The sequence below is a fragment of the Corapipo altera genome, unplaced genomic scaffold (assembly GCF_003945725.1).
Source record: "Corapipo altera isolate COAL_440 unplaced genomic scaffold, ASM394572v1 169, whole genome shotgun sequence".
NCBI classification, from domain to species: Eukaryota; Metazoa; Chordata; class Aves; order Passeriformes; family Pipridae; genus Corapipo; species Corapipo altera.
In genome coordinates this window covers 2,398,423-2,425,237 of record NW_020884946.1, presented here as the reverse complement: position 1 = coordinate 2,425,237, position 26,815 = coordinate 2,398,423, and the positions used below count along the sequence as shown (strand labels likewise).

Here is a 26,815-nt window from a genome sequence, read left to right as displayed (position 1 = left end):
CATTTTTGAGCACTGCAGTGATGGAAACGGCAAGGTGAGCCTCTGGCATTACCTTGGAGGAGGAAAAACTCTTTCCTGGAGCTCTGGGAGTGGTTGTAGCTCATTTTTGAAGTTTGGGCCACAATATAAGGCTACAAACCCACATCCCTCTTCCTGCTCTTGGCACCAGCTGGAAGTGGGAGCTGCAGTTTTCCCATTGCTTCCTCCTTTGCCGTTTCCTTCTTCATCTTTCACTGGAGGGAAATTGCAGTGCTGAAGGAACGGTTGATGAAATGTGATTGTTGAAGATTTCTCAAGGTTTTGTGTAGTAAAAGCTGAAGAGTTTCAGTTTTTATTTCTGGTGTGCCCGAAATTCCAGTGCAAGGATTTTCAAAAGGGCGCTTCCAGTTTTATTTAGGCAACCAACCCATTGACTTTGCTTGCTTGACTAAGCTTCCCTTAGAAATTCCAATGACACCAGTGCAGGTTTTTGGTTCAGTAAAGAGTGCAGGAATGGAAAACTGTAGCCTAAAGTGAAGTCTCGTAGAATCATGGAATGGTTTGGGTTGGAAGGAGCCCTAAAGTTCATCTCATTCCAACCTCCTGCCACGGGCAGGGACACCTTCTACTAGACCACGTTGCTCCAAGCCCCATCCAACGTGGACTGGAACAGTTCCAGGGATCCAGGGGCAGCCACATTTCTCTGGGCAACCTGTGCCAGGGCCTCTTCACCCTCCCAGCCAGGAATTCCTTCCCAATATCCCACCTATCCCTGTCCTCTGGCAGTGGGAAGCCATTGCCCCTTGTCCTGTCCCTCCAGGTCCTTATCCCAAGTTCCTCTCCAGCTCTCTTGGAGCCCTTTTAGCCACTGGAAGGTGCTCTCAGGTCTCCCTGGAGCCTTCTCCTGGCTGAATTTCTTCCACATATTTAGATTCCAAGCAGACCATGGGACCGGGGAACCCCAAAAAGCAGAAAAGCAGGTTCCTGCCCCAGCACTGATGTATCCGCGGGCATCACCCAGCAAAGGGGACCTGATTGTAGGTGACCCCCTTCGCACTGCCAGCTTAAATTTGAGGCAGCAGCGTCATCCCGATGGGGGACCGGGCGAGTGCCCCCTCGCCAGAATGGAAGCGGGCGCGTGAGGAGAACGATCCCACGGGAATGCCGGGCCACGGCGACCAGGGAGCGCTAATGGCCGCTACGTGTGGGGAGCCGGACCCTGACGGCCGTTAACGGGCCGAGCGCCCCTCGCCGACATTTTGGGGTTAATGAAGGCGAATTCGGGGGCCGCGAGGGGGTTAACGACGGGAACCGGGGCGGCGCCCGCCCGTGAGGGGAGGGCAGAGCGCTGAGGGCGGAGCGGGGCGCGGGCGCCGCTGGAGCGGGGCCCGGGGGCGGGCGGACGGGAGGGGGAGGAGGAGGGCGAGGAGGAGGAGGAAGAGGTGGGAAGGGGAGGAGGAGGAGGAGGAGGAGGAGGGAAGAAGAGGCGGCAGCAGCAGCAGCAGCAGCATGGCGGCCGGGCGCGAGCGGCTGAGCGCGCCGCCGCCGCCGCCTCCTCCGCCGCCGCCTCCATCTCCTGCCGCTCCCGAGCCGGAGCCCGCGGTCCCGCTGCCCAAATAGCCGCCCTGCCCCGGGTCCTGCCCCGCCCGGACAGCGCCCGGCCATGGAGCTCGCCAAGCCGGCCTTCCCCGCGCTGCCGCAGGCCAAAGAGGACTCTGAGGTGAGCGGGAGCTCCGCCGCCGGCCCCCCCCCACCCCGCCCGCCCCGAGCACTCCATCCCCCGCCGGGGGTTCCCCTCACAGCCCTGCCCGCCCTGCGGTGCCTCCCGCACCCCTTCCCGCGGGATTCCCGCTGGGATCCGTCGCAGGCCTCGCGGGTCCGTGTCCCTCGCTGTGCTGGTGGCACCCCCCGGGAGCGCCGAGCGCATCCTCCCTCCCTCGTCCCTGCTGTGCTCTGCTCCCCCTGTTCCTCTCTCAGACCGCCCTCCCGGGTGCCTCCGGCCTTTCCCCGCCTGGAAACCTCACACTATCCCAGGCCGCTCCAAGCCCCGTCCAGCCTGGCCTTGGACACTTCCAGGCATCCAGGGGCAGCCACAGCTTCTGTGGGCACCCTGTGCCAGGGCCTCCCCACCCTCACAGCCGGGGAGCGGAGCCCCCTTGTTTCATCTCCTTTGGCTTTTGCCCTCCCGTAGCGGCCCCTCCTCGGTTTTTTTATCCCCTCCTCTGTGTCCACTGTGTCCCAGCCTTCCTGTTATCCGCCCTTTGCTTCCTCCTGCGTGTCCCTCTCCCTCTGTATGGACACCAGCCCTGTCCTCCCTCGCCCCATGTGCAGTGGGTACCTGCGTGTCCCTTCCAAACACTCGGTGCCTGCGGACTCTTTGCTCCTCCAGGACCAATCTGCCGCTCTGGTGAGCCCACCAGGGAGGTATTTTCAGGGTGTTCCAGAGCCAAGACCTCCCTGTGGACTAGGACAGGTGGTGGTGTGTGCCCGGGCTGAGCTGTGCCCTGTGCGGTGTCACAGCAGCGGGGTCAGCGCGGTGTCTGATTTCTGAACTTGGCCCGAGTCCCCGGCTCTGACCCTGGGCACTGGCGGTGTTTTTGTGTGTCACGAACAGCCCCGAGTGTCCCCCCTTCGGTGGCCTCAGATATTTAATGCAAAATGTCACAGCCTGGCGAGTGTCTGAGCTCTTCAGGCGTCTATAGATCGCTGTATATTTCATAAACATCAGCGTTTATTTCTGTTTTAACAACACTGTTCTATGTTGTTGTGGTAAATTACCCAAATATGGAAGTGACTCTTTTTTTGTTCTGTTTTTGTTGTCAAGATCACAAGTTTACAAGTCATCCTGATTGTTTTCACGAAGTTGTAATCACTTTGTGTCTCCACACAAATCACATGCCGCCCTGTGGGGTCTAGAATTTGTTTGTTTTAAAATAAATTTTATTTTTCTGGAGAAACCAATCATGTTATGCATAGTTATGTCTGAGAATGGTTAACTAAATTAGCCTGGGTGGCTTCTCATCTCGAATGTTTGTATCTAGAATGGCTAAAGAGGAGTGTGTGGTTAAAATAAGAATAAAAACAGGGGTCACTGCCGGTCTAACAACTCTTAACTGATGAAAACTGAGATTATAATACAATGTCCTTCAGAGCATCTTCTGTTTTTTGGTTCTTTTTCATGCTTTATCTCTCAGTAATATGGTGTGTGATATATACATATAATACATGTTAGAATTTCACACAGTAGGGAATTGCAAGGACTGCTTTTAAAAGCTGTAACTCCTTTTCAACATGTTGCTTTTGTGTCTGACTGGATCTAAATAGAAGATCATTTAGAGAAATGGCAAGGTCTAAATACAAGGTAATATACAGTTGGAATGTTTGAGGAAAGGTTAAAACCAATGGAGAACATCAAAGTTTAGTGGAGTTAACTTGTTAAAAGCAAAGTGTGAGAGACTTCAGCCTGATCCTTAAGATAATGCTTTGGAAAAGCAAACTGAAATCATTCTACCCTCCTTTTCCACGGAAAGCTGAAGATCATCTCTCATGGATGGCAGTGGGGAGGCCCTTTCCTGAGGAGTAATCCCTGATGTTAGTTCAGGAAGCTGGTGGTGAGTGGTTGAACACTGGCCTGGCAGATTTGATTTCAAGATATTGGGAAGGGGAGGAGGGAGAACAGGGGGAATCCCTGGTTGACTTCCTGCTGCTCAGGAAGGAGTAAGTGCAACTTTGTCACCTCTTTGAGTCAATCCAGCTGCCACCCCCAGCTCCCTTCTCCCTGCTGGCACTTGTAAGCACGTGACAGCTTAAATAATAATAATAATTAAAAAAAAAAAAAAAAAAGCCAAATCACTTTGTGATCTGGTTGACTGCACAACATCACACTCTTTCCTGGCACATGGGAAAGTGGTGAGGGGTGAGAGTGGATTGACTGAGCCAGGCTGCAGGGATGTGCTCTGGATAAATAGGTCAGTTTTCCAGCCTGGATGTTGTTTGCCCTGTCCCTAATCCATAGGTGGTGTCACAGATCACTGGATGTTTAAACCACTTGGCTCTTGGTGCTTTTTGGAGATGGAGAAATGTCTGAAAACCCCATAACTCATCACTCTTGCCAAGCTTTTCTGGGATACACCAGGAATGTCTGCAAGCTGTGTTCTTTTACACACTGGTGATAGTGAATATGTCGAAGTCTTGTGAGTAAAGGTGATCACATGTGGTATGGAAACACTTCTGAGCTTAGATTTTTAGATCTTTTTCTAAAATTAACACATTTTCCAAGATAAGATCTCAAACTTTCTTAAATTTAAAAGTGCTGTGGGTCTTTTTTTCCCACCAGTATAACCTTATATGTCTAAAAACTTGTTAAAAGAAGGTCAGATTAATAGCAATTATTGCATGTTGGCTTATTAGTGCTGAGACATCTTAACACTTCTGGAAAGGTGATCACTAAGGACTAGAGTAATTCAAGGAATTTAATGGAAGTTATTTTCCCATTGAATTTTAAACAAAAAAAGAACTGGCATACATATAATGGGAACACATCAGCAATTACCATTTTATTTCTTTGCTAAAAAATTAGCATACTTGCTTGCAAGCAGGCTGAGCAAACTCATATTCTTGATGTATTTAGGATTTTTTTAGGACTCTCCATGGGTTTTTGTAATTAAATTAGCAGCTTGTTGACTAAGCAGCCATATTTCCCTTTTTATTATGCATAAAACCCGAGCTCTCTTTAGCACATGGGGCTTTTTTTAAAGGCATTTACATTTTTGACAGCTATATTTAGTCTGAAATGCTGGGTATTTTTGACTGCTTTTTTTTTTTTTTAACCAGGATGCAGTCCATCTAAAAGTGGAACAAATTTATCAAACTTTTTTTTTTTTACTCTTGATAGGAAACACAGATAACCCCGCTTAAACACAGCTGTTCCCCTCCTCTGCAGACTCTTTAAAACAAGTAGGAAGCTGCATCATTAGAATTATTTTCCTTGCCCACGTCCTAGAGCCCAAAAAATGGAGGGGGGGGGGGGAGGAGAAGGGGTGGTGCGGGGGGGGGGGTAAATCAGATTTTGGTCACAGCTCTCTGGGATGCTCTCAGACTGCTCCACGTGGAGCCAAAAAAAAAAAGTGCTCTGAAGCTTGTCAGTCGGGATTCACTCGTGCCTTGGATCCTTGGGAAGTGCTCGGGGATCCACGGGAACTGTGGAGCAGTTTGTAGGGAGTTAAAGGATGTTTGGAGTTGTTTTATCTAAATGAGGGTTGTGAAGGGGCTTATCTGCCTCAGCACAGCCCCACTCACAGTTAAAACAAGGAGGGGCATGAGAAGGACGTTCTTGCACCTTTATAAACAACCCTGATAGTCTTGCATGAGTGTGGCACTCCTGGGCCTTGGCTTTGTGCTTCCTGTAAGCCGAAGAATTCTGGTTTATTGTTTATTTTTAATTTATCTTTGTGCTCTAATAGAAGCCAGTGCTGCTGATGGTATTGAAGGAGCCAACAGAGGTGTCTTTTGGACCAGTGTTCCAGAACGGGACAAATAAGAATCACTGATGTTTCTGCTTTCCATTTCTACTTTTCCTTTAGTTTTACCTTTTATCCTTTTCCATGCCTTGTGTTTCCCTCTGCTAAAATAACCTCTCTTTTCCTGTTGTCCCCTTTTTCCTTCCCCTCTCATTCCCACCTGCTGTTGTTGTCCCTCTCCACCTTCCTGCTTTTGTATTGCTTTGTATTTTCAATAGCAAAAATCTGTAGGATGAGGGCTTCCCATTGTCTGAGCACCCTTGAGAAATACACAGAATTCCCTGTAAAACACTGTCTCAATCCCTGGATCATTTCCTGAGCGTGGTGACCTTTGGATTAAACAGCTATGCAAGGGTGGTAATGTCACCTCACTCTTTAGCAAGGTGCTTTAACCAGCCTTTAGCCAGTTTTGGGACAGCAGTGCAGCCCAAGCCTTCCTTAATTTAACCTCCTTAAGCTCTGGTCATGTTAGTGCCATGCCCACACCTTGGGGGAACCAAAAAAATTTGGGTTTAATTTTGTATATTTTATACACTTGCACCAGTATTTCTACCTGGGAAAAAAAAAATATATATTTATATATCCCTGCAGTGGTCAAATTGTCGTAGGTTCCTTCCAGCTGAAGTTATTCAGCATGTATTAGAAAAATACCTGTTTCAGTTCAAAGCTTTTTTAATGAATGTAACTGTCCATGATCAAAACTGAAGACACAACCTTTCATTTCACTCTTGTTTGCAGCTCGTTTTGAGGCCCTTAAGTACCACCCTTCAGTGAGAGAGGTGACAGGTTTCAGTAATACTCAAATATTTTTCTTGAAAGTGATTTCAGTACTTCATTTAATTTGTCTGCTTTCTTATTAAAAGATGGCAAATGAATATGTTCTACTGCTTTAGGGTTTCAAGGTTTCCTTTGGCAGTGTTTGGTCCGTTTTACAAAGGCCTTGATTTAACTCTGTTTTTGTGCAGGTCTTTAATGATAACATCCCCTCTCCCCCTCCTATATCAGCTGGGAGGGTTTTTGTAAATATTGTCTAAAATTCTTTCAAACCCCAGATTTTACTTCACTGTATGAATTACACTTAAAGCTGCCTGGGAATTCAGCACAAAGCTTTGGGATCAGGACCCATCCACAGTCCAAGCTGGATCCTGTGAAAGGGGGATGATAATGGTGCTGGCAGTTGATCCAATCCTGCCCTCTGACCTTTCTGATACAACACTGTCAGGCTGTAATTTGAATTTCCTGTACAGTGGCACAAAAATTGGAGCCAAGATTTGTCCAGGATGGATGAAGGAATTGGAACAGCCCTGTAACAGTTTCTGCAGCTTCCACTTCACAACGTTGTAGCAGGTTTGGGAGCAGAGACTTGGAGTGTTGCAGCCCATGTGAACATTCTGGCAGGCAGGGGAACAAGATTCAGGCAGGAGGGTTCTGACAGCCCTGGGTTTTTGGGGTATCAGTCATGCAGAAGTCCTGGCTGTGATGGATTGTGATGGGAAGAGAAATCTGTGTGGGGAGGGAAGTGATGCTGTAAATCAACAACAAAAGAGCTGAGTGCTGGAAAAGGGTCTCCTGGAGTGGTCAGGAAGGTTTTACTGGGAGCTGTGTGCAGCTTTTCCAAAGGATTTGAGTAATGGTCTGGGAAGAGGAAGAGTCGTTCAGGTGGTGGGTGATGCTGAGCAGGTAAGAGGCAGCAGTGAAACTCTGGGAAAGATACTTCCTAATGTCATCCTCCTTCCACAAATGATCGGATTTATTTTCCTGGTGTGATTTTCAGCACCTTTGAGAGCTTCTCCCTTCATCTGGGCCAGTCTGTGGTTTGCAGGCTCTGCTAATTATAAGGCAGCAGGAGTTTAAACCATCCCAAGGCGAGGGCAGAGCTGGGATTGCCTTTCAGCCAAAGCTCAGCTTTGACAAAGACCGGGGATGTGCCTTTTATGTGGGAAAATCAGACGGGTCTGCAGACTTAAACTGTCAGTCAGGGACCAGTTAAGCCCCATCACGTGGATCCCTTGCACTGCATTCCTTCTGGAGAGAGGCACATGCACTTTGCATGAGGCACAGTTTAAAAACCCCCCAGTCTTTGCTTTTGTGGGGATCTCGGTGTCAGGGCTGTTAAACCAATTAAAAAATTCATAATGTCGATTTTATGTGAAGTCCCAGCCAAGGTCGCTCTTTCAGGGGGGGGAAAAAAAAAGTCCACGTGCCATTGGAAGGTGTCATTTTTTGCTGTTAAACTGTTCTGAGGAAAAACAGGTGTGGCTGTGGCAAAATATGGACAAAATAAGTGTTGGCAGAGCTATTCTTGATGCAGTTTGGATATTGGATACCAAGAAGCTCTTTGTAGTGTGGACAAGTCTTACCTGTTAATTGATATCTTCAATTTATTTCAGCTGGAGATCGGCTTTGGAAGGGGAAGGGAGGGCTTTGAAATGTGCTTTATTCCCTCTTCTCTTGCCAGTCACTCCATTCTGGGGCAGGAATTGAATTTAGAGGGTCCCTGGGATTTCATTTGTGCAAATACAAATTACAGCAGATAATTAAGGTAATTACAGCTCAGGCATCTCTTGCACTTGTCCACCAGCTAATCCCAGTCTAGTTTGGGGAGATAAGTCAGAGGTGAGTGGCTCCTCTGTAAAACTTTGGGGTTGTGGGTGTTATTTTTTGCATTCCTGCTCTTCAGTGTCTTGCAAGTGTTGATGAATTTGTCTTCCAGTGAGCTGCCCCATGTTCTGGAGAACCTCCCAAATCCTCAGCACCAAGGAATGCTGTTCCTCTCTCCATCTCTGGCATCATCAGTTGCTTTCTTTGCAGAATCCTTGCATTTGGTCTGCTAAAAAGGGAAACTTTCAGCTGTTATTTGTCAGACAGGGTGGAAAACAGGGTTGATGAATGAATTCCTTAAAATGAAACCTCTGCTGGGGTTCACCCTCCATTAATAGGTCGGGTTTTTTTACATAATCTTGCATAACATTTGAATAATCTGGCATTGTTGGGTCCAAAAGCCTTGAAGGGCTGTCAGCAATCACCACAATCACTCTCTCAGTAGTTCGTGTACTTGCCTCAGATTAAATGTTTTCTTTCAACACCATCTCTCAGATACTTATTTTGCAGCCTAAATCCCACTGGTAACTGGATCTTTTTTTGCCTTCTTGAAGAACACCAAAGACCAATGTCTGGGACCTGCACAGACATTTCTGTGCTGTATTTTGGGGTTGGGCCCCTTTGCACTCAGTTCTTACCTACTTTTGCAGGGTTTGCAGCTGTTGGGACTAACAAATTCCTGCTTCTAAAATATTTGAAAGGAATATTTGCCTCGTTTTTTTTTTAAGTCCCCTCAGCCAAAGGGGACGTGAATTTGTCTTTTCATTATGCTCCAAATTAGGACTTTTAAGTTCTACAAACAGAGTAATAACCCCACTTAAGTGCTCGTGTGTAGTCCTGGAGTGCAGCATAAGCTTCTCAGACTTTTATTGCTCTTAGTGTTCCTTTTATTCTTGGACAAAAATGGGTTTTTTTTTTTTGCTTTTTTGAGGAGTGAATGATGCTTTTGTATCTGCAGTGAGACAACAGGGTTATGCTAAACACTCTCAGGTCAACCTTCAAAGGATACAGTTCTGAAAATACCATCTTTTGTCACAGCATTTTTACTTTTCTGCTTCCAGGAGCTTTTATTATTCCAGCTGGAACATGCAGAAGTAATTTAGCTACTTCTGTGTCTTTAGCAAAACCCATTTCAGTGCATTTTATTTCCCTGTTTGTGCTACCACTTCAGGTGGTATCCAAAGGATTGTTTTGAGTGGCTCGATGTTTGTTTGCTTTCTCAGAAAAGCTGTCCCAGATTCAATCCAAGTATTTTCCAGAATAACTTCACTGATACTAAAATCCTTTCTAATTCCACTACCAAGAGCTGGAAAATCCTCCCTGTTCACCGTGGGGGTGTCTGAGGGAAGCACTGGGGTTTTTATTGTATTGGGAAAAAGAGGTTTAATGGGAAATCGATGCTCCTGGCACAAGTGGAGGCGCTCAGGTTTAAGGGATTTTTCCTGGTGTAATCCTGACCTCACTTCACAGCTGGAATATTTAAGGCTTAGCTTTCCCATGGTTTTGAGGACACTGGAACATAACATAGGGGAAGTTTTCTCCTGGCTGCTGGTTGTGTGTGAATCAAACAGCAAAATTATGTGAATAAATATATTCAGTATTTGATTTGTGGGACTACTCCCTTTTTTCCCCCCTCCAGCTGATAACTGGGATCTCAGCTACAACTCCTTGGGGTGTGAGGGTCAAAGAATAGAGGACAGGGGGAGTTATAGGGAAGGAAAGACAGGAATTGACTCTTCCTGAGCATTTTTCTGTTCAGCTTTGGCAGTGCTAAAATGGAGCCAAGGATGGGAATGTTGATCCTGGCATTTGCTCTGGGCATTCTGGTGGATTGTAAAGAGCTGGGAATGGGGGGGGAACCCTCCCAAACGTGAGGGTCTGGGATTTTGTGGGAGCTGTGAATCAACCAGCAGAGGGAGGATTGGTGTTCATTGTGTCAGGATCCTTCCCAGTGCAACTGCAGGATGGGCAAAAGTAGAATGCACTCAGATTTCTGGAATTGTTAAAGCCAAATCCTGAATATTCCCAAATGAAGGCAGTTGGAGTGTATTAGGTGAGGCAGTGTGGATTTTAAGGGAGGTACCTGCCCTGCTTGTTATCCTCTGTTTTTCCAGTGGCTGCAGGAATGTACCAGGCAAAGGAATTTTTCTTTTTTTTTTTTGCTTCTGTGACTAATACAGAATGTTCTAAAGCTTTTTTCTTTTTTCCCCCCTCCTCATGTACAGATCTCTGCCTGGATATTTTGTGTATATGTAATTGGTTTTTATTTTATTTTTCAAGGATTGGACCTATCCCATGAGGAGAGAGATGCAGGTATGACACTTCCATTTACCATCTGAGGCAAAAAACATGGAGCATTCAGTGAGGGGGGGAAAAAAAAAGAGCTGGTATCAAATCAGTCTTTACAGGTAAAGTGTCAGGCAGCACCACAGGAGACAGAATTAATTAGTTAATTAATGTGAGGATTTGCCAGCTTGGAATGCAGATGTGCTTGGATTTCTGTTGTGCAAGTACTAAAAATAAATTAATTTTCTTTTTTTTTTTTTTCCATAATCCCCCAAATATCACAGTTTTGTCATTCTAAATGGTTTTAGATGATTGCTAAAAACGTATCAGAGCTTTGCTCTCTGACTTAAATTTGCTTGCAAGTGTTCTCCAGGAGGATGGAAAATTAAAGTGTTCCTTCCATCCATCAGCCAAACCTTTACACGGGATAAGGTTTATACAACTAAATAAATGGTTACAAATCAATGGGATCAACAGTTAAAACCCGATGTTTTCCCACTGCTGGGACAGAGGTAGAAGAATTTCCACGTGTGCCTCTCTTTCCATGAGAGTGATTTGGAATGAATTCCAAGACAGGATTATATCCCAAGTTAGAGTCCCCTTCACTTGATCTGGGGCTGGGTGAGATGCCGTAATCAACCTGGAACTCTGTCCCAATAAAGGGCTTCATTCCAGTTCCAAAACAAGATCTCCTGCACAAAGATCATGTTTCTTTTATCCTGCCAGACTGACTATTTTTTTTTTTTTTTCCCCTTGTCCTCTTATAAATAACACTTGATAACACACCTCTCCCTAAAATGTAAATTATTTGTTTCCACGGCCCTGCTCTGAGGTGAGTGAAATGAGTTATTTCACATCATTTGGAGCTGCTATTAAATGTCTGTTCTTCCTCCTAGGAAATTTTACCTGGGTTATTTTTAGGCCCATATTCTTCAGCTATGAAAAGCAAGGTATGATTTTTTTTTCAGAATATTCTCCTCCCAGGGAAGCTTTGCTGTGGTGATTTGTTGCTGTGGGTTTATGTTCAGGTGTATCCATAGAGGGGTAAATTCGGTTGCAGCCCTCAGCTGGAACATGGAAGATCCCAGAGCAGAAGGAATATGGGATGGTCTGAGCTATTTGTATGGAAAATTGAGTCTTGTAGTTAAAATTTAATATAAGTCTTTGAAAATTTAAACAGTTTGAGACCATTTCAGACCAGGCAATTTATTTCCTCCGTTAAAGTGTTGCCACACAAATCAGAGCTGGGCACTCACACACACAGAGTAAGACAAGGACAATTAAATCTCCAATAAAATCAAGCACTGCTAAGGCACAGCTTGGCTCTGCAAACTTGCCTCATACTTTAAATGATCTTATTCTCATGGTCTCATTCCAGCAAGAATCCAGTGCTGGCTGGAAATTCCTCCATCGTGTAGGGACTTGCAATTACAGGCGAAGTGAGAGAGGTGGGCAGAGACAAACAAGTTCATTGAATGCCTCCCTTAATGCCTGATCTTTTTGGCATTGTTAGGAAATGCTTTCTCCTTTTGAAAGACAACAATTTTCACCCTAAATTCTAGAAAACCAACTCTGATTTTCTTTGAGGACACGATATAGCCCTATTGTGTATGGTTATTAAATATATACATTATATCCTTATTTTTATATATATGTGGTTATTAACTATATATAGTTATTAAGTATAACCTTTTCTTTTTATTACTGTGTAATAGATGGATCTGTAATTTCAAAAAGATCTTATTTTTCCTCTTCCCACAGCTACCTATCCTTCAGAAACATGGAATAACCCATGTAATATGCATACGGCAAAACATTGAAGCAAATTTTATTAAACCAAACTTCCAACAGTTATTTAGGTGAGAAACCCTCCAGATTCCTTTTAGGGTGTGTGTGTGGGTGTTCTTTCCAAATATTTTCATGATGTCAAAACCATTTGAAAAATGTGCTGAGGTGCAGAAAGACTTTGAATCCAACCCATGAAGTTCGTCCGTCCTGCTGAACTCCGGATGAGCCTGAAATGAGAATTATCCCGTAGTTTGCAGCAACTTCAGACTTAAAGTTGTTGGTGCTCAGAGGTGATTCTGTCAGGGGATGTAGGAGAAGGTTCCTCACTTCCTTCCTCACAAGGAGAGCTCCAGAGTTTTCCTTAATTGTGGGATTTCTGGAGCTCGGATCAGGAAGCAAAGCCAGAGGGAAGTGCTGGGATCCTCCTGCGGGTGTGAGTAACTGGGGGGGGTTGTACCAGTAGTAGCTACTCAGTGTTGTTGTTTACTCACAGCAACTGTTCTCATTGCAGGTATTTAGTCTTGGATATTGCAGATAATCCAGTTGAGAATATAATACGATTTTTCCCTATGGTGAGTGTTTATTTGGGAATGGAGTTGCCCAGGAAGAGTTTTCCAAACTACCAGGCAGCAGTTTCAAGTTTGGGATCCCCAGCCTGAGGCACCTGGAAGTGCTGCCAAGCTCTTAAGTGACACTTTAATAAGTGTAATTAACTCCTTTTTACAAGTGTGGAGACAGAGTTGTAAGAGCTTTGCCTTGCTATGGTCTCCAAAAAAAGGGAATAAAACTAAAAAGGACTGGTCTCAAAACAAAGAAATGAGGGAATCCTGGGGACCTTTGGGAAACTTTTATTTTGAGCCCAGGAGTATTTAAGTGTCTTGTATCAAATCCTAACCCAAATTCAAAACAGTAACTAGGTGTTGTAACTGAGTCTTAGGGCATCTTGAAACATGTTACTGCAGAGGAATTAAAAAGTAACATTAAGTTAAACAGTTACATGCTGATATTTGGCAATAGAATAAACCCTTGATTTAGAGCTATGGGGTTTTTGTCTGTATTTTAATTTAGTTTGCAACAGAGCAAAAGCATTTTGTTCCTTCTTCCACCTAAAGACTTAGTTTTTCACTGACAATTTTATGGATAGTTAAAAGTACAAAAGAAATACAAATGTCCAGTTGGTGCATTGTAAGACTGATACAAAAATTCTACCAAAATTCAGGTGTTACTGCTACTTGCTTTTAAAATAATGTGAAAGTTTGACTCAATTTTTATTTTGTTTTTAGACTAAAGAATTTATTGATGGAAGTTTACAAAGTGGAGGTAAAATCATACTAACTTCTTTCCTTCATCTACTAAGACATTGTTAAAGCTTTAAAATGAATTAGTGGTATGTGTTAGAGGATCTTAATTATGAGGTTTTCTTAAATTTGGGGGTTTATTATACTTGATTTGAACTTTATTGTACAAGTTCAGAGCAAAGTGTTCTTTCCTTTTGTCTTTGACTGGAAAATGAACCTCTTTGTACATCTGAGGTTTGGGGTCTTTTTTTTCACTTTAAACCTGTTCTCTGCATGAGGTTTTTTTGTCCCTTCTCTAATGTAGGACCTTAAATTTGCATTCTGGTCCTGGAGGGCAGATTCCATCCCTCAGAGGAGCAGGAATCCCTGTTTCTGTATCCCAGGACAGAGCATAGTTAGTAACCCAGAGTGAACTAACCACACCTGTTATCCTTGTGCTTCCTAGTTCTCCATAACAAGTAAAAACTACATTTCCAAGAATTTTATTCAGTTTATACAACTATGGTTGATTGGTTTTATTGCTTTGTTGTTGTTTTTTTTTCCTTCTCAGGAAAAGTTCTTGTCCATGGGAATGCAGGGATTTCTAGAAGGTAGGAAACTCTCCACCCTGCTTAGGAATATTTTTATAAACTGTTAAAATATATTTGACTGATTTCTATGTTTCTTTTCAGTGCTGCCTTAGTTATTGCATACATAATGGAGACATTTGGGGTGAAGTACAGGTGAGAACAGGTATTTGTGCTTTAATCCAAGGGGGGTAAGTGAATAATCACTTTGGAGGGAGCACAAACAGTTGTGTGTTCACTCAGTCTCAGTAGGTGACACTGCCCTGGTGAGTGAGGACTTTACAAGGGGCTGATTGTTCCATTTCACTTCACTGCAGGTGTGTTTAGATCCTTCATTTTTATTTTTTTTTAAGAATTAGGGACCTGCTGCTAATGGAAGTGGGAGAGCAGCCTTATATCCATGGATGTAAAACTATGGGAGAGGCCCCAAGGGCTGTTCTAAGCACTGTGTTGAGAGGAAATCCAGCTGAGGACTGGGCTGGGCAAACAGCATTTCACACCTACTGCCTCCTGTTTTGTTGTAACACCAGTTGTAAACCCAGTCTTTTGGAGGGTTTAGAGGTTCTGTAGTTCCTAGGAACTGATAATCTGAAGGAAGACTCAAACCACAAACTTTTGTGTAGTCTGTTTTCCACTGAAGTGTTTTCTCTCTCCTTTTAAGGGATGCATTTACTTATGTCCAAGAAAGAAGATTCTGTATTAATCCTAATGCTGGATTTGTCCATCAACTTCAGGTGACTGGTTTGTGTTTTTTTTTCCTGATAATAACTCAAAAGCCATTTGACAAATCATTTTCCTACCAGACAGACATTTCTACTGAGACTTCACATTTACTGACAACTAAATGTCAGGAGCTGTAGCAGGGCTTGGCAGGAAGATGAGTGGGCACCCCAGCTCCTGAGGCTGAAGCTTTAGACCTAGAAAATCCAGGAGTGAAGGAGAAACAAAACCCCTGGTGTGTGCAGTGATTAAGAGGCTCTGAAACCTCTTTGCTGGTGGCTGAGGGAGCTGCCAAGTGAATTGTGGCACCTACCAGTGATGCTGCTTGGCACTGGCACTCAAGATTCACGAGTCTGAGGCAGCAAATAGCAGAATCCTGGAGTTGCTCTGTCATATTCCAAGAGTCTGGCGGGCAGACAGCGTGTTGACAGAGATTTGCAGTGTCTCTGCTGAGGGCTGGCAGCAAGATAAATTGAGTATCTCCCAGGTCTGTGTGTTCCTTAAAGTCATTTTTTTAAGTCATCCCCGAAGTTTTCTTTAGCTCTGTCTTCCTGACGGTTTTTGTCATTTGTGGCAAAGCAACAAAAGATTCTCCTCCTCCAAAATCTGTGCCATGTTTTAAAATACTCTCCAGTCCCTCCTGGTGAACTTTTCTGAATTCATCCTGCTCATCCTTGCAAAGCATTATGCCAAATTATTTGCTAATTGCATTATGCATTTTTCAACCTTTTCAGGAATATGAAGCCATCTATCTAGCAAAATTAACCATCCAGATGATGTCACCACTGCAGCTGGAGAGATCCCTCTCTGTTCCACCTGGCAATACAGGTGAGAAGCCCCTCCTGTCGTGTGTGAGGTGATTTTTACGCTGCCCTAAGTAAACCTTTAGGAGCAGAATAAATTGGGATGGCTGCAGTTGGTGTGCAGGCAGTGTCCAAACTTCAATATGTTTAAATATTCTGTTCTCCAACGACTGAACTTCCCTCTTCTCCCTTTTGCAGGAAGTTTAAAGAGGATGCACGAGGAGGACGAAGAACTTGGAACCATGCAAGTGGCAGCAGCACAGAATGGATGAGAGCTGAGGACAAGCACTGTTTGTATTATGAATTCCTGCCAAGAAAGGTGAAGAAAACTAGGGGAAAAAAATGACTTAATAATGCAAAACAATGAACACACATTGCTTCTTTTCAATTACATGTTGCTTTCAGATGTAAATCTGCCTCTGCAACACACTAAGCATCATTTTTAAGATGTTGGACTTCTTGAATGAATAGATGGCACTGATTGTTTTACTCCTTTTTTACACTTTACAGTTTTATTCTAAACCAAGATTTTTGGACTTGCAAAGAGGTATTATTGCAATAATGCACTTTTCATACTTGAAATTTCTTTATTTGTATGATATAAAGTTATTACTTTAAACAAAATGCAAGCGGGGGGGGGATTTGTTTATAAAGTTATTTGTGTAATTTATAACAAGAGACTTTAGTAAAGAAAAGGTTTGCTAAAACTCACCTTGTTCTCAGTATGTCTCGTGGTGGAAACGTGCTTTAGGAGCTGCACAATGTGCTGCTGCTGGCAGTGAGCTGAGCAGTGTTTAACCTCATTGTACACTGAATTATCTTGAGTCTGGCACTCTGGGACCAATTGAAGACTGTTCTGAAAATCTCCCTGTTTTATGGAAGTGAAAGTTGAACAGGGTACTGATGACTTAATAAAATAATCATGTGTTGGGGTAGGACAGAGGGCAGCCAGTTTGACACACATCAAGGCTGAGTTCTTTTAGCCAGCATTAAAAAGCTGCTTGTAAATGAGTTAAGGGTTAATTCAAGTTGAACAAACATCTTCAAACTCGTACTGAAGGTGTAGTTGCTGTTTATAAGGCGACAGCTGCATTATTTGAGGTAAAAACCTGGGGTGCTGTTTGAAAACCGAGGCCCGAAGCGCTGCCTGTTATGGGATCAAGACCTCAAGGATTCACCTCAGGTCTGGTGAAACACGGGAGTCAGGTAAGGAAACACTTGTTGGTGCTTTGAAGTTTCCAAATTGGGAATTGTCAGGGTGGTTTGTGCAGCTTTAACTCTTCTCCTGTCCCAGCAGCACAGAGGTTGTGCAAGTCCCAGTTCTGCATCTGCTTTATTTCCCGATGTTTCTTGCATAAAAGCTGGGAATGGAATGACGGTTCCTTGGGAGCGCTGTGGGGACTGAGCACTTCCCAAACCTGTTAGAAAATCCTGTGGATTTGGGAAATCTGAGCTTGTACCTGGACTGTGTTTTAACATGGAGCAGGTGGGCTCAAGATTTGGGGATCAGGGCATCCCCCTGCACTTGGATGTGGCCATGTGGGGATGGGAATGTCCTCTGCCACGTCAGAATGGAGAACCTGTGCTGGGGGGATTCCCTGAGGGCACAGATCTGGGGATTTGAGGACAGGAATTAAACAGTGCAGTTGTTTAGTACTGGGGGAGGTCTCTTTCCCTGGCCTTGCAGCTCCTGGGAAGGCTGAGGGCTGCTCCCTCTGGAGCACGTGGAGCTTTTGGCCGTGTCAGGGCAGTTAAACCTGGTTTGAAAATCCGTGCCTGGATTGGAGCTGCTCTGGGACAGATGTGGGTGACACCTGAGGAGGAAACATCCCGCAGTGAGTCAGGGCTGTTTAGCTGAGCCAGAACACAGGGTGAGGCTTTCCAGCTAATAACCTCTGCTCCCATGGAATGTGAAGGCCCTGGAGTTCTCAACCAGCGATCAGCAGGAACAGGGAAGTGCTGCTGAGAACCTCTGCCACCTCCAGCAGTGATGGAGCAGCGTAAATCCTTCAGGGGGGAGGGAAAAAAACCAAACAAACCTGGAATAAAAAGTCTGATGCTGGAGTTACGAAATTTTCAGCTGGAAAAAAGGAAGTGACTTTTCTTCAGGGGAACTGCAGTGTGTCAGTGTTCAGCCCACAGGCTCAGCGTGCAGGGCTGGTTCTGCAGTGGTGGAGGGTTTGTTGCTTCCTACGAAGTGACTCTCCCTAAAGGAATTCTTCTGGGGCTGTTGGGAAACACATTCCCGGCCGTTCCACCACGAGGCTCCCACATGGCTGCACGGCTCAGACACTGCCAGCCACGAGCTGCTGGTGAAACAGGGGTGGGAACCAGCAGATCCCTTTCTATTTTGGGTCCCTGGGGAAGGGGAGGGATGAAACACAGATGGAAGGCACTGATTCATCTCACCAGGCTCATCCATGTGCAGTCTGGGGCCGTTATCCCTGGGGTCCTGGGGAGACTCTGTTACTACTCCATGACTAAGGATTTTTTCACCAATCCAGGTTTTTTTCCATGCTGTCACCACATCCTGATGCCTTTTACAGTCATTCTGATCTGTCTGCCCGTCACATCCTAAGGGATTCAGAGATTAATTTCGCTCATATCTATTATTAAGCCTTTTATTTAAAACTTCCTGATGTCTGTCTCCTGTAGCTGAACTGCCAGCAGCTATTTCAGTGTTTGCTTTCGGGGGTTCAGCTCAAGGTGGGAATTGGCAGGAGGGTCCCTCAGTGTGGATTTAAAGGAGTGGTGGAGAGCGAATCGTTATTTTTTTATTTCCCCTTCCCCAGGTTCAGACACAAAACTGCAGCACCCAAGTCTTTGGGGATCCACAGCTCTACATTATATATCGTGTGTATATATATATATATATACACATTAGATAAATGTAGATAAGTTAATGGGCTTCAGCAGTTTGGGAAGGTGGACAATTTATTTCCACACTCCCTGTGGCTGTTAAATGCTGTAATTTGTGGCATTTTCCCCATTCCTGTGAGTTCCAAACACACACCTGTGACCGGTGGTGTTCCAGGGACACACCTGACCCCACAGTGGCCCCTCTAAGTCCCCATCCCGGGCAGCCTCAGCTCTCCAGCTGCTGTTTCCAGAGGGGTGGGAATGTCACCTCTGGGACAGAACAAAGAGCTCTTCAAAGCTCCAGGGCTGCTGCTGAGCCGGGTTGTGCCCACAGAGGCTTTGTCATGCAGCCACAAAACCCAGCTTTGAACCCAATCCATTTGTTTTACAATGATCTGAGCCGGGGCCACAAGCACCTGCTCCTCACTCCTACTAATCTTCTCATTAACTCTTAATGAGGGCCCGGAGCTATTTAGATGGTGTAGATATCATGGAATTCAACTAATCCACTTGAATGCAGTGGAAGTTCAGAATTAATTAAAAATGTGAAAGGCAAGAAAATCCACCTTGGGCCAGCACGAAGCAGGAGCTGCTTTATAGAGTTAGTTCAGAGTCAGGGCTCAAGCCATGGAGATGTTTGTCCATGGAACACAGCTGGGAAGAGCCCTGGAGGGAAACCCACGTGGAATCTCAAAAACTGTTCAGCCTAGGGAAAGGGGAACAGGTACACACTTACTCTGGGGACCTACCACCCTATGGAAGACAGTCCAGGTACAGTTGGCAGTTTTCATTTATTCAGCTTAAACAAAGATATCTTTTAAAAAAATAATCAATAAATAAACCAGACATCACCAAGGAGACACCGCATCAAGTGGAGAACCCTCAGGAACATCAAGCAGAGCTCCCAGCACAGTGTAGGGCCGCTCTCCACAGCACAATGGAGGACACTGTGCACGGCCCACAAACAACACAGGCTGTTCCCTACAAACCCCGGGGGTTTATAATGCCCTATTCATGGATGTGGGATTTGTCACTCTCCACACAAAACACCACTGTTGTATCCAGGGCTTTGTACCTTGTTTGCCGCCGCTGGCAAAAGTGCTTAAAATCATTTATCCAATCTTACAGCAAGAGGGGAGCTCCAAAGCAGCAACAATCCCTTGGGAGCAGGATGCTGGAGGGATAAATCCATACCGGCAGAAGCAGAGCCCACCTGGCCCCCAGGAGTTCCAGGACAGGAACTGTCCAAGAGGAGCTGGTCAGGTGTGTTCAGTTCACAGAGTCACAGGATGATTTGGGTTCAAAGGGGCCTTAAAACCCATCTTATCCCTCCCCTGGCCACAGGCAGGGACACCTCCCACTAGCCCAGGTTGCTCCAAGCCCCGTCCAACCTGGCCTTGGACACTTCCAGGGATCCAGGGGCAGCCACAGCTTCCCTGGGCAACCTGTGCCAGGGCCCCACCACAGTCAGGAATTCCTTCCCAATATCCCATCTAACCCTACCCTCTGTCAATGGGAAGCCATTTCCCCTTGTCCTGTCCCTCCAGGCCCTTGTCCAAAGTCTCTCTCCAGCTCTCCTGGAGCCCCTTTAGGCACTGGAAGGGGCTCCAAGGTCTCTTCTCCAGGCTGAACACCCCCAGCTCTCAGGTGAAGCTGAATCTGCCAATCCCAATCCCTTTCCCATTGATTACTAACCAGAATCCACTACAGATGGAATATATTCCATCAGACATTCCAGCTTCCCAGTTCCCTCTGCCCTGTCACAAACCACATTTGGGGGTTTTGTGTCAGAAAACAATTAATTATCCTGAAAACCAAGTTATCAGCTAAAGTGCAGGAGCCCTGCAGTGAGAAGCCCACATCCATCTTTAGACTGGGAATCCAGCACAGCCCATAAGGATCCTCCCCTACCCACACAAACAGTAACAAATCCAGCCTTGGAAAACAGTGCCTATAAAACTTCCACCAGCACTTCTGTGAGGTGTCATGGAAGGAACAGAACAAAGGCCTGTTCTGTGTCAGTAATTCTGCATAAGAGAAGCCTCATCCCTTCCCAAGCTCCATCACCCTTCCACCAGCACAGGCAGCAGGACAGTCCCAGGGGCTGTCCTTTGGCTACCGAGAAAAGAAGCACAAACCTTTAGAAAAATACAATGCAAGAAAAAATTTGAGATAAAAATATATACCTTTGGTTAAAAACCATCCCTTTAACGAGTCCTTTGTAACTCAGCTAGAACAGAAAAGCTTCACCTCGACTCAACAGCAGTAAAAATTAGTTCTAAGCTTTTTTTTTCCCCCTAAAACCCAGAGGACCCTTCTAAAACCTCATTAATTTGTTTTCCCGGGATTTACACATTTGATGTTCATTATTTATAGGGATCATTATATTTGCAGCCATAAACTAGATAAGTTTTCCACGAAGAGAATGTTTGGAGCACAAGCTCCTCCACCAACAGTCTTTTACCACCTGGAAGTTGTTAATTAAAGAACCGTTGAAACATGTAGTTTTCCTCAGATACCAAGTAGCCAAACTTCTTGTAGAAATCCACGTTTTTGGGCAGACATTCCAGCGTGATTTTGTAACAGTTCAGTCTCTTACTTAGCAAGGTGAGGGTGGATATTAATCTGGGAAAGACAGAAACCAACAGTTAAACGTTGGGTCAGTGAACATTTAATTAAATTATCACAGTGACAGCACTGAGGTCTGACAGCACTGACAGCACTCTCTGCGTTTTCCAGTGGATCATTTTATTCCCAACTGGTGATCCCTGCTGGCTAAATTCTTCCCAGCTCCCTGGCAGGGTGGATCTGCCCTGCAGGAAGCTGTAAGTCCATTCACCTGCTGCTGAATGGAAAAGGTGGGGGAATACTCACAGTTTTCCAAGCTGCTTCCCCCTGCACTCCCCGCTGACCACCACGTCTTCTATCCTCCCTCTCTGTGGAAACACAGCCAAGGGTTAGGACTGGAATTCCTCTTCCAGCTTCCCACCACGGGATCCAGGTGTGGATCTCCAGCTCAGCTCCCTGTTTTCTGGCTGGGATTCCCAACAGGGAGATCCTTGTCCACCTGCTCCACCAGAACCACGTCTGACTTGTGCAGAAGCTCACTTTTTTTTTTAGGGAAGGGAGAACAGGACAGACTTCCAAATGCAGTTTTCCCTCAGGAAAAGCCCAAGTTTTCTTTTACTGTTAGCTGAGCACCCAAATGAGAGATATTTTTAAAATGCAGAAAATACTTGATGTTTTTAAATATATTTTTAAAAATATTTACATTTTTAAGGTTGGAAAAGCCCTCCAAGACCACTGAGTCCAATTGAGTCCAACCATCCCCCAGCACTGCCAAGGCCACCACTGACCCACGTCCCCAAGTGCCACATCCACATGGCTTTGAAATCCCTCCAGGGATGGGGACTCCACCACTGCCCTGGGCAGCTGTGCCAGGGCTGGACAACCCTTTCCATGAGGAAAATTTTCCTGATATCCAACTTAAACCATCTCTGGCACAACTTAAGGCCATCACCACACCGTAACACCATAAAAACACCCAGTCCAGAGCCAGGGACAGGATTTTTTCCTCCCTTTCCAGCTGCAGTGACAGGATTTACCTTGGCACAGGAGTGAGTGAATTTATGTTCTATAACCAGTGTTGCTGTAGCAACGATCTGTCCAAGGTTTGTGTCCTCCACGACGGTAACGTAATAATCTCCCGATCTCTTCATGTGCTCGAAGGTTTCTGTGGGAGCAGAGAGTGGAACAGACAATTTAGTCTCAGATTAAACTGCAGGTAAGTCTGACACTTGCAGCACATTCTGACTGCAGATTATTGTGGGATCACAAAGAAGATGCACTCAAGACCCCAGAACCTGAAAGCCCAGGAGTCAGACTAACCCAAAATAAAGCACAAATTAAAGTGAGTTCCTCTTCCTCAGGTGCCCAGAGATCCCTCCTTCCTCAGTGTCTCTGGGCTCTAACAGAATCCCAGACTAACTTGTGTTGGAAGGGACTCAAAGGCCATTTCACTCCAGCCCCTCCATGGGCAGGGACACCTTCCACTAGACCAGGTTGCTCCAAGCCCCATCCAACCTGATCTTGGACACTTCCAGGGATGGGGCAGCCACAGCTTCTCTGGGCAACCTGTGCCAGGGCCTCACCACCCTCACAGGCAGGAATTTCTCCATGGAAAGGGTTGTCCAGCCCTGGCACAGTTGCCCAGGGCAGTGCTGGAGTCCCCACCCCTGGAGGGATTTCAAAGCCATGAGGATGTGGCACTTGGGGACATTGTTTAATGGTGGCCTTGGCCTAGATCCTGTGATTCCCTGCATCCCTGGCTGCTTCCCCAGTGCCTGCTCACCAAGGAGTGGGATCTAAAAGGGTCCTGAACTGGGCCCCAAGGGAGCTGGAGAGAGACTCTGGACAGGGGCCTGGAGGGACAGAACAAGGGGGAATGGCTTCCCACAGCCAGAGTGAAGGGTTAGATGGGATATTGGGGAGAAATTCCTGACTACGAGGGTGGGGAGGCCCTGGCACATTTTGGCCAGAGAAGCTGTGGCTGCCCCTGGATCCCTGGAAGTGTCCAAGGTCAGGTTGGATGGGGCTTGGAGCAACCCAAAATCAGCCCAAATAACTCATGCCAAGTATCTTAAGCTCACTCTCAAAAGCAGGTTCACAATTTAGGCCTGTCCCAGCCAAGCAGCCCTCAGGGATCGCTGCAGCTGGATCCAAGGCTGAGTGCCAAAGGCTGCCTCAGGGGAGCTGAGCTCATCACTCCCTCTGGCATCAGGCAGTCAAAGCCTCACTCCCAGGCAGCTTTGCTGCCAGCATCAGAATCCTCTGGTTCCCAAAAACTTCTGTGGAAATTCCAAGGAATAATGATATACTCACTGATAAACTGCTCCGGGCTCGCAACTCCGGTTTCCGTCAGCTGACCCAGAACCTTGAAAAAGCCTGTTGGAAAAGAGGGGGGAACAATAAACCCTCAGAGAGGGACAGACACACACAGCTCTAAATGACACCCAACAGCCTGTCTGGAGAGTTACCACCCCATGAAGCCCCCACCCTGGGCAATGCTGAAGGATCAGCTGAAGCATCGGAGCAAACTGCAGCTTGAGTGCAGAAGGTGCAAGAAAAGGATAACCCTGGAATTATGTGATATTCAGCCGTATGTCCAAAACAACTTTTTTGTCCAAATTGCAGAACTGAAGGAGAATTCATGCACCAAGATGCCAGTTCATGTTGCTCTGGTATTAAAGGGAACAGCATGAACAATCGTGCTCCCTCTCTAAAGCCGTGGGGAATAGGAAGTTGCGGAATGTTTGATTTAAATTTAAGATTAAAACAGCAAACCAAGTTTTCAGGGTCACCCAACACAGCACCAATCCACGGTGCCAAGTGCTCAGATTCAGGGCAGTGGTCATGGCCCCGAACCTCCCATTTGGACAAGGCTCTCAAGGCACATGGTGGGATTGCTGGGGTGTTGTTGGACTCAATGATCCCTGTGAGTCCCTTCCAACTCAGGATGCCCCACGACTCCATGAAATCTCTTACTGAACGAAAACAACCCAAATCAGGGAGAACGAGCGATCCCAAACAATAAGTATTTGAGCTCATGCACAAACACACATCATTGACTCGGTGGTGATCAAACAGGACCCTACCTCGGTTTAAATCAGCTGTGCAGAGCGGCCTCAGGACCAGCCCATCCCCCGGATTCAGCGGAGAAATAGCGGGAGAAAACGTCGTCGTGTTCTCGCTCCAGTCCAGCTCGTGCAGGATCCTCGGGTCAAACATGGGCGCGTCGTCGGGCAGCACGGCGGCCACCGGCATCATGGCTGCAGCAGGGGATCTGCAACACAACGGGCACGGGACGCTTCGGTTTGCTCTCGCCTCTTGGGTTTGTTTCCTGCGGTTGTGGCACGCCCCGGGATGCTCCTCGGGGATGTAAGGAAAGGTGAATAAACTGCTGTTGGCCTTTGGTGCAGCTGAAGCTCCTTGACCTTCACTCAGTGGGCAAACTGCACTTCACTGGGCAAACACAGAGCGCCCGGACACCGCGCACGTCACCGAGTCGACACGCGGCGCTTCGGTGTTTATCTTGGAAAAAACGACCTGATAAGGCACCGAGCAGGATATTTAAACTCTGCAGCCCTCTGAATGGGAAGGGATCACTCCCCAAGAAACCTCCCAACATCCTCTTCAAAGATCATTTGCATTCCTGTTCACCGGCAGCAGGAATAATGCACTTTTTCCAAGCGGCCCCATCCCATAAATATTTAATCTCTTGGGCACGAGGCGCCACAACCCAGAGCTGAGAACGCAGGTGATGCCACAGTTCCAGCCCAAAGTGCCCCTCCCAGGCTGTCCTGTTTGCTCCAGGGGTTTACAGAGCCCAGCTGCCGAGCAGTGTCCATGAACAGGGAAAACACAAGTGCCAAGGTGATGGTGACACCTGTTAATGATTAAAGAGACTTGGGAGCTGGGCTTTATTCAGAGTAACAGGAAGCAGAGGGATATTATTTTCCTTGCTGAGTTCGAAGCCAGGTTGGATGGGGCTTGGAGCAACCTGGGACAGTGGAAGGTGTCCCTGCCCACGGCAGGGGGGTGGAACTGGATCTTTTTAAGGTCCCTTCCAACCCAAACCAGTCTGGGATTCCATGATACAGGAAAACACTTCTTCCTTGGTCACCTGTGGAACACCTGGTCAGGGTTCTGGTACGAGCAGAGGTCATGGGAACTTCTCCTCAGACCAGTGTCTTTTTACATCCCCAGAATTCCTCAGCTGCACCATAAATGGTACAGGACCCACACACCAGTGGACAGGCCAAATAAACATCAGGAACAAAAATGTATTTGGGATGACACTTTTTACAATAAGACACCTCCCAGCCCTGTTAAGCTGTAAGAAAGTACAAAGGTTGTTACACATAAAGCATGACAGCCTAAGTGCAGCACAGGAGCCTCAAAAGTGAAAGTGGCTCCGGAAATCCAACTGAAAAAAAAGATTCTCAAAATAAACGCCAACGCTAAATTTTAAATTTAATCTTTTTAAATCCCAGTTCTTGTCTTAATTTTGCATATGAAAGTTAAAAAATTGCTGTTGTAGCGATTAAACAGCAACACAAACTCTCCTACTGCGTGAATTTCGGGAAAGGTGAAGGGCAAAGAAAAACATTTCTACAGATATCTCTGTTCCTAGAGCTCGACTATCTCAATATTGCTGTTCCTCTGCTCTCCTACAAGACCTTCCTTAGAATTCCCAAGTGCCCATACCAGCATCCAAACAGTGCCCTGCACAGAATAAAACAAACCTCATAAATTCCAGCTCAGGGTTTCAGCACACCAGGCTCAAAGGGCAGGGGAAGAAATAAAATCTGTGATGCTCTTTGAGCAATTAGTGATAAACTAAGAGTTATTTTCCAAACTGCTTCCGGCATAGCTGGAGCAGGACGGAGTTGGAAGCTTCACACATTTTCTGGAGGGAGGAATATGACTTAGATTAATGCCAATTAAAAATTAAATAAAGGATTAGTGTACGGTGAGGAATAAGAGCTCTGGCCTTTGGGTCGTGCTGGTGCACAGTTGGAGTCTCCCTGGAGCATCCTGGGATCCCCAGTGTGTGTTGGGAGCGGGAGAGGGAGGGAGAGGGAGCAGGGTATGCCCAGGGACCCTGGGGGGGTCAGTGGGTGCTTGGCCAGGACTCTGCCAGCTCCCCAGTTTTGGGGGACAGGGTGACAGAGCCACCAGGGACTCCACCATGTGTGGCCCCTCAGGGGGTCCCCACAGCTCCCCTCAGGTGAGGCAGGACCCCAACACACAACCGACCCCTCAGGGGGGGTCCCCTCACCCCACACACAGAAGTTCAGGGGGCCCCTAGACCCCCTCATCTCACAACCAGCCCTTCAGAGGGGGTGCCCTCACCTCACACACATCCCCCCACCTGCCCTCACGCCATACACGGCCCCTCGGAAGGGTCTCCACAGTTCCCCTCAGCAGCCCCTTGGGGCAGGAGCCCACACACAACCTCGTATGTCCCCTCAGAGGGGTCCCCTCACCTCACACACAAGACCTCAGGGGGTCCCAAGACACTCTCACCTCACACGCAGCCTTTTGGGGGGTTCCCTCACCCCCCACCTCTGACCTACAGACCCTCGGGGGAATCTCACACCCCCTCACCCCACACGCAGCCCCTTGAGGGGCGTTCCGCACCCCTTCACACCCCATACGACCTCTCGGGGGGAGGGGGTGGCGGTGGTGTCCCCTCACCTCACACACAACCCCTCAGGGGGGTTCCCACACCCCCTTACCCCGCACACAGTCTCTCGGAGGGGTCCCCTCAACTCACACGCGGCCTTTTGGGGGGGGTTCCCTCCCACACCCCCCGCGCCCACACTCAGCCCCTC

At 46.6% G+C, this 26,815-nt stretch overlaps 2 protein-coding genes and 1 long non-coding RNA gene across 5 annotated transcripts in view; 1 reads left to right on the top strand and 2 right to left on the bottom strand.

The window, feature by feature from the left end:
• The first annotated feature begins 1,485 nt into the window (after positions 1 to 1,485).
• STYX (serine/threonine/tyrosine interacting protein) lies at positions 1,486 to 16,267 on the top strand. Its single transcript, XM_027662567.1, has 11 exons — positions 1,486 to 1,699; positions 10,380 to 10,412; positions 11,282 to 11,335; positions 12,147 to 12,244; positions 12,685 to 12,745; positions 13,457 to 13,493; positions 14,022 to 14,061; positions 14,143 to 14,193; positions 14,699 to 14,771; positions 15,492 to 15,585; positions 15,759 to 16,267. Exons 1-11 carry the CDS (start codon positions 1,643 to 1,645, stop codon positions 15,830 to 15,832), a joined length of 672 nt encoding a protein of 223 aa, XP_027518368.1. The 5' UTR covers positions 1,486 to 1,642; the 3' UTR covers positions 15,833 to 16,267.
• On the bottom strand, positions 12,273 to 15,481 carry LOC113956254. Its single transcript, XR_003530785.1, has 2 exons — positions 15,071 to 15,481; positions 12,273 to 12,400 (listed from the first exon to the last, which is right to left on the bottom strand). It is a non-coding gene; the product is annotated as an uncharacterized LOC113956254 (long non-coding RNA).
• A 3,939-nt stretch (positions 16,268 to 20,206) lies between the features above and the next one.
• GNPNAT1 (glucosamine-phosphate N-acetyltransferase 1) overlaps positions 20,207 to 26,815 on the bottom strand; it is a 22,405-nt gene continuing 15,796 nt past the window's right edge. Inside the window, exons 1-6 of one of the 3 annotated variants that reach the window (XM_027662570.1) lie at positions 26,720 to 26,806; positions 24,074 to 24,261; positions 23,301 to 23,363; positions 22,025 to 22,152; positions 21,294 to 21,355; positions 20,207 to 21,044 (exon numbers count right to left, since the gene is read on the bottom strand). In XM_027662570.1, coding sequence (XP_027518371.1) covers positions 20,897 to 21,044; positions 21,294 to 21,355; positions 22,025 to 22,152; positions 23,301 to 23,363; positions 24,074 to 24,245 — 573 coding nt within the window. In that variant the 5' untranslated portion in view covers positions 24,246 to 24,261; positions 26,720 to 26,806 and the 3' untranslated portion in view covers positions 20,207 to 20,896. Of the gene's footprint in view, positions 21,045 to 21,293; positions 21,356 to 22,024; positions 22,153 to 23,300; positions 23,364 to 24,073; positions 24,262 to 25,723; positions 26,176 to 26,719; positions 26,807 to 26,815 lie in introns of those variants that run through there. The other 2 variants (XM_027662568.1, XM_027662569.1) reach the window with 2 other exon arrangements.

Bases quoted from the DNA above. Each gene is read 5' to 3' on its own strand.
- STYX (XM_027662567.1), top strand. From the start codon at position 1,643: ATGGAGCTCGCCAAGCCGGCCTTCCCCGCGCTGCCGCAGGCCAAAGAG. The intron at 11,336-12,146 runs GTATGATTTTTT...CTCTTCCCACAG, and splicing joins CTTCAGCTATGAAAAGCAAG to CTACCTATCCTTCAGAAACA. The intron at 13,494-14,021 runs GTAAAATCATAC...TTTCCTTCTCAG, and splicing joins TGGAAGTTTACAAAGTGGAG to GAAAAGTTCTTGTCCATGGG.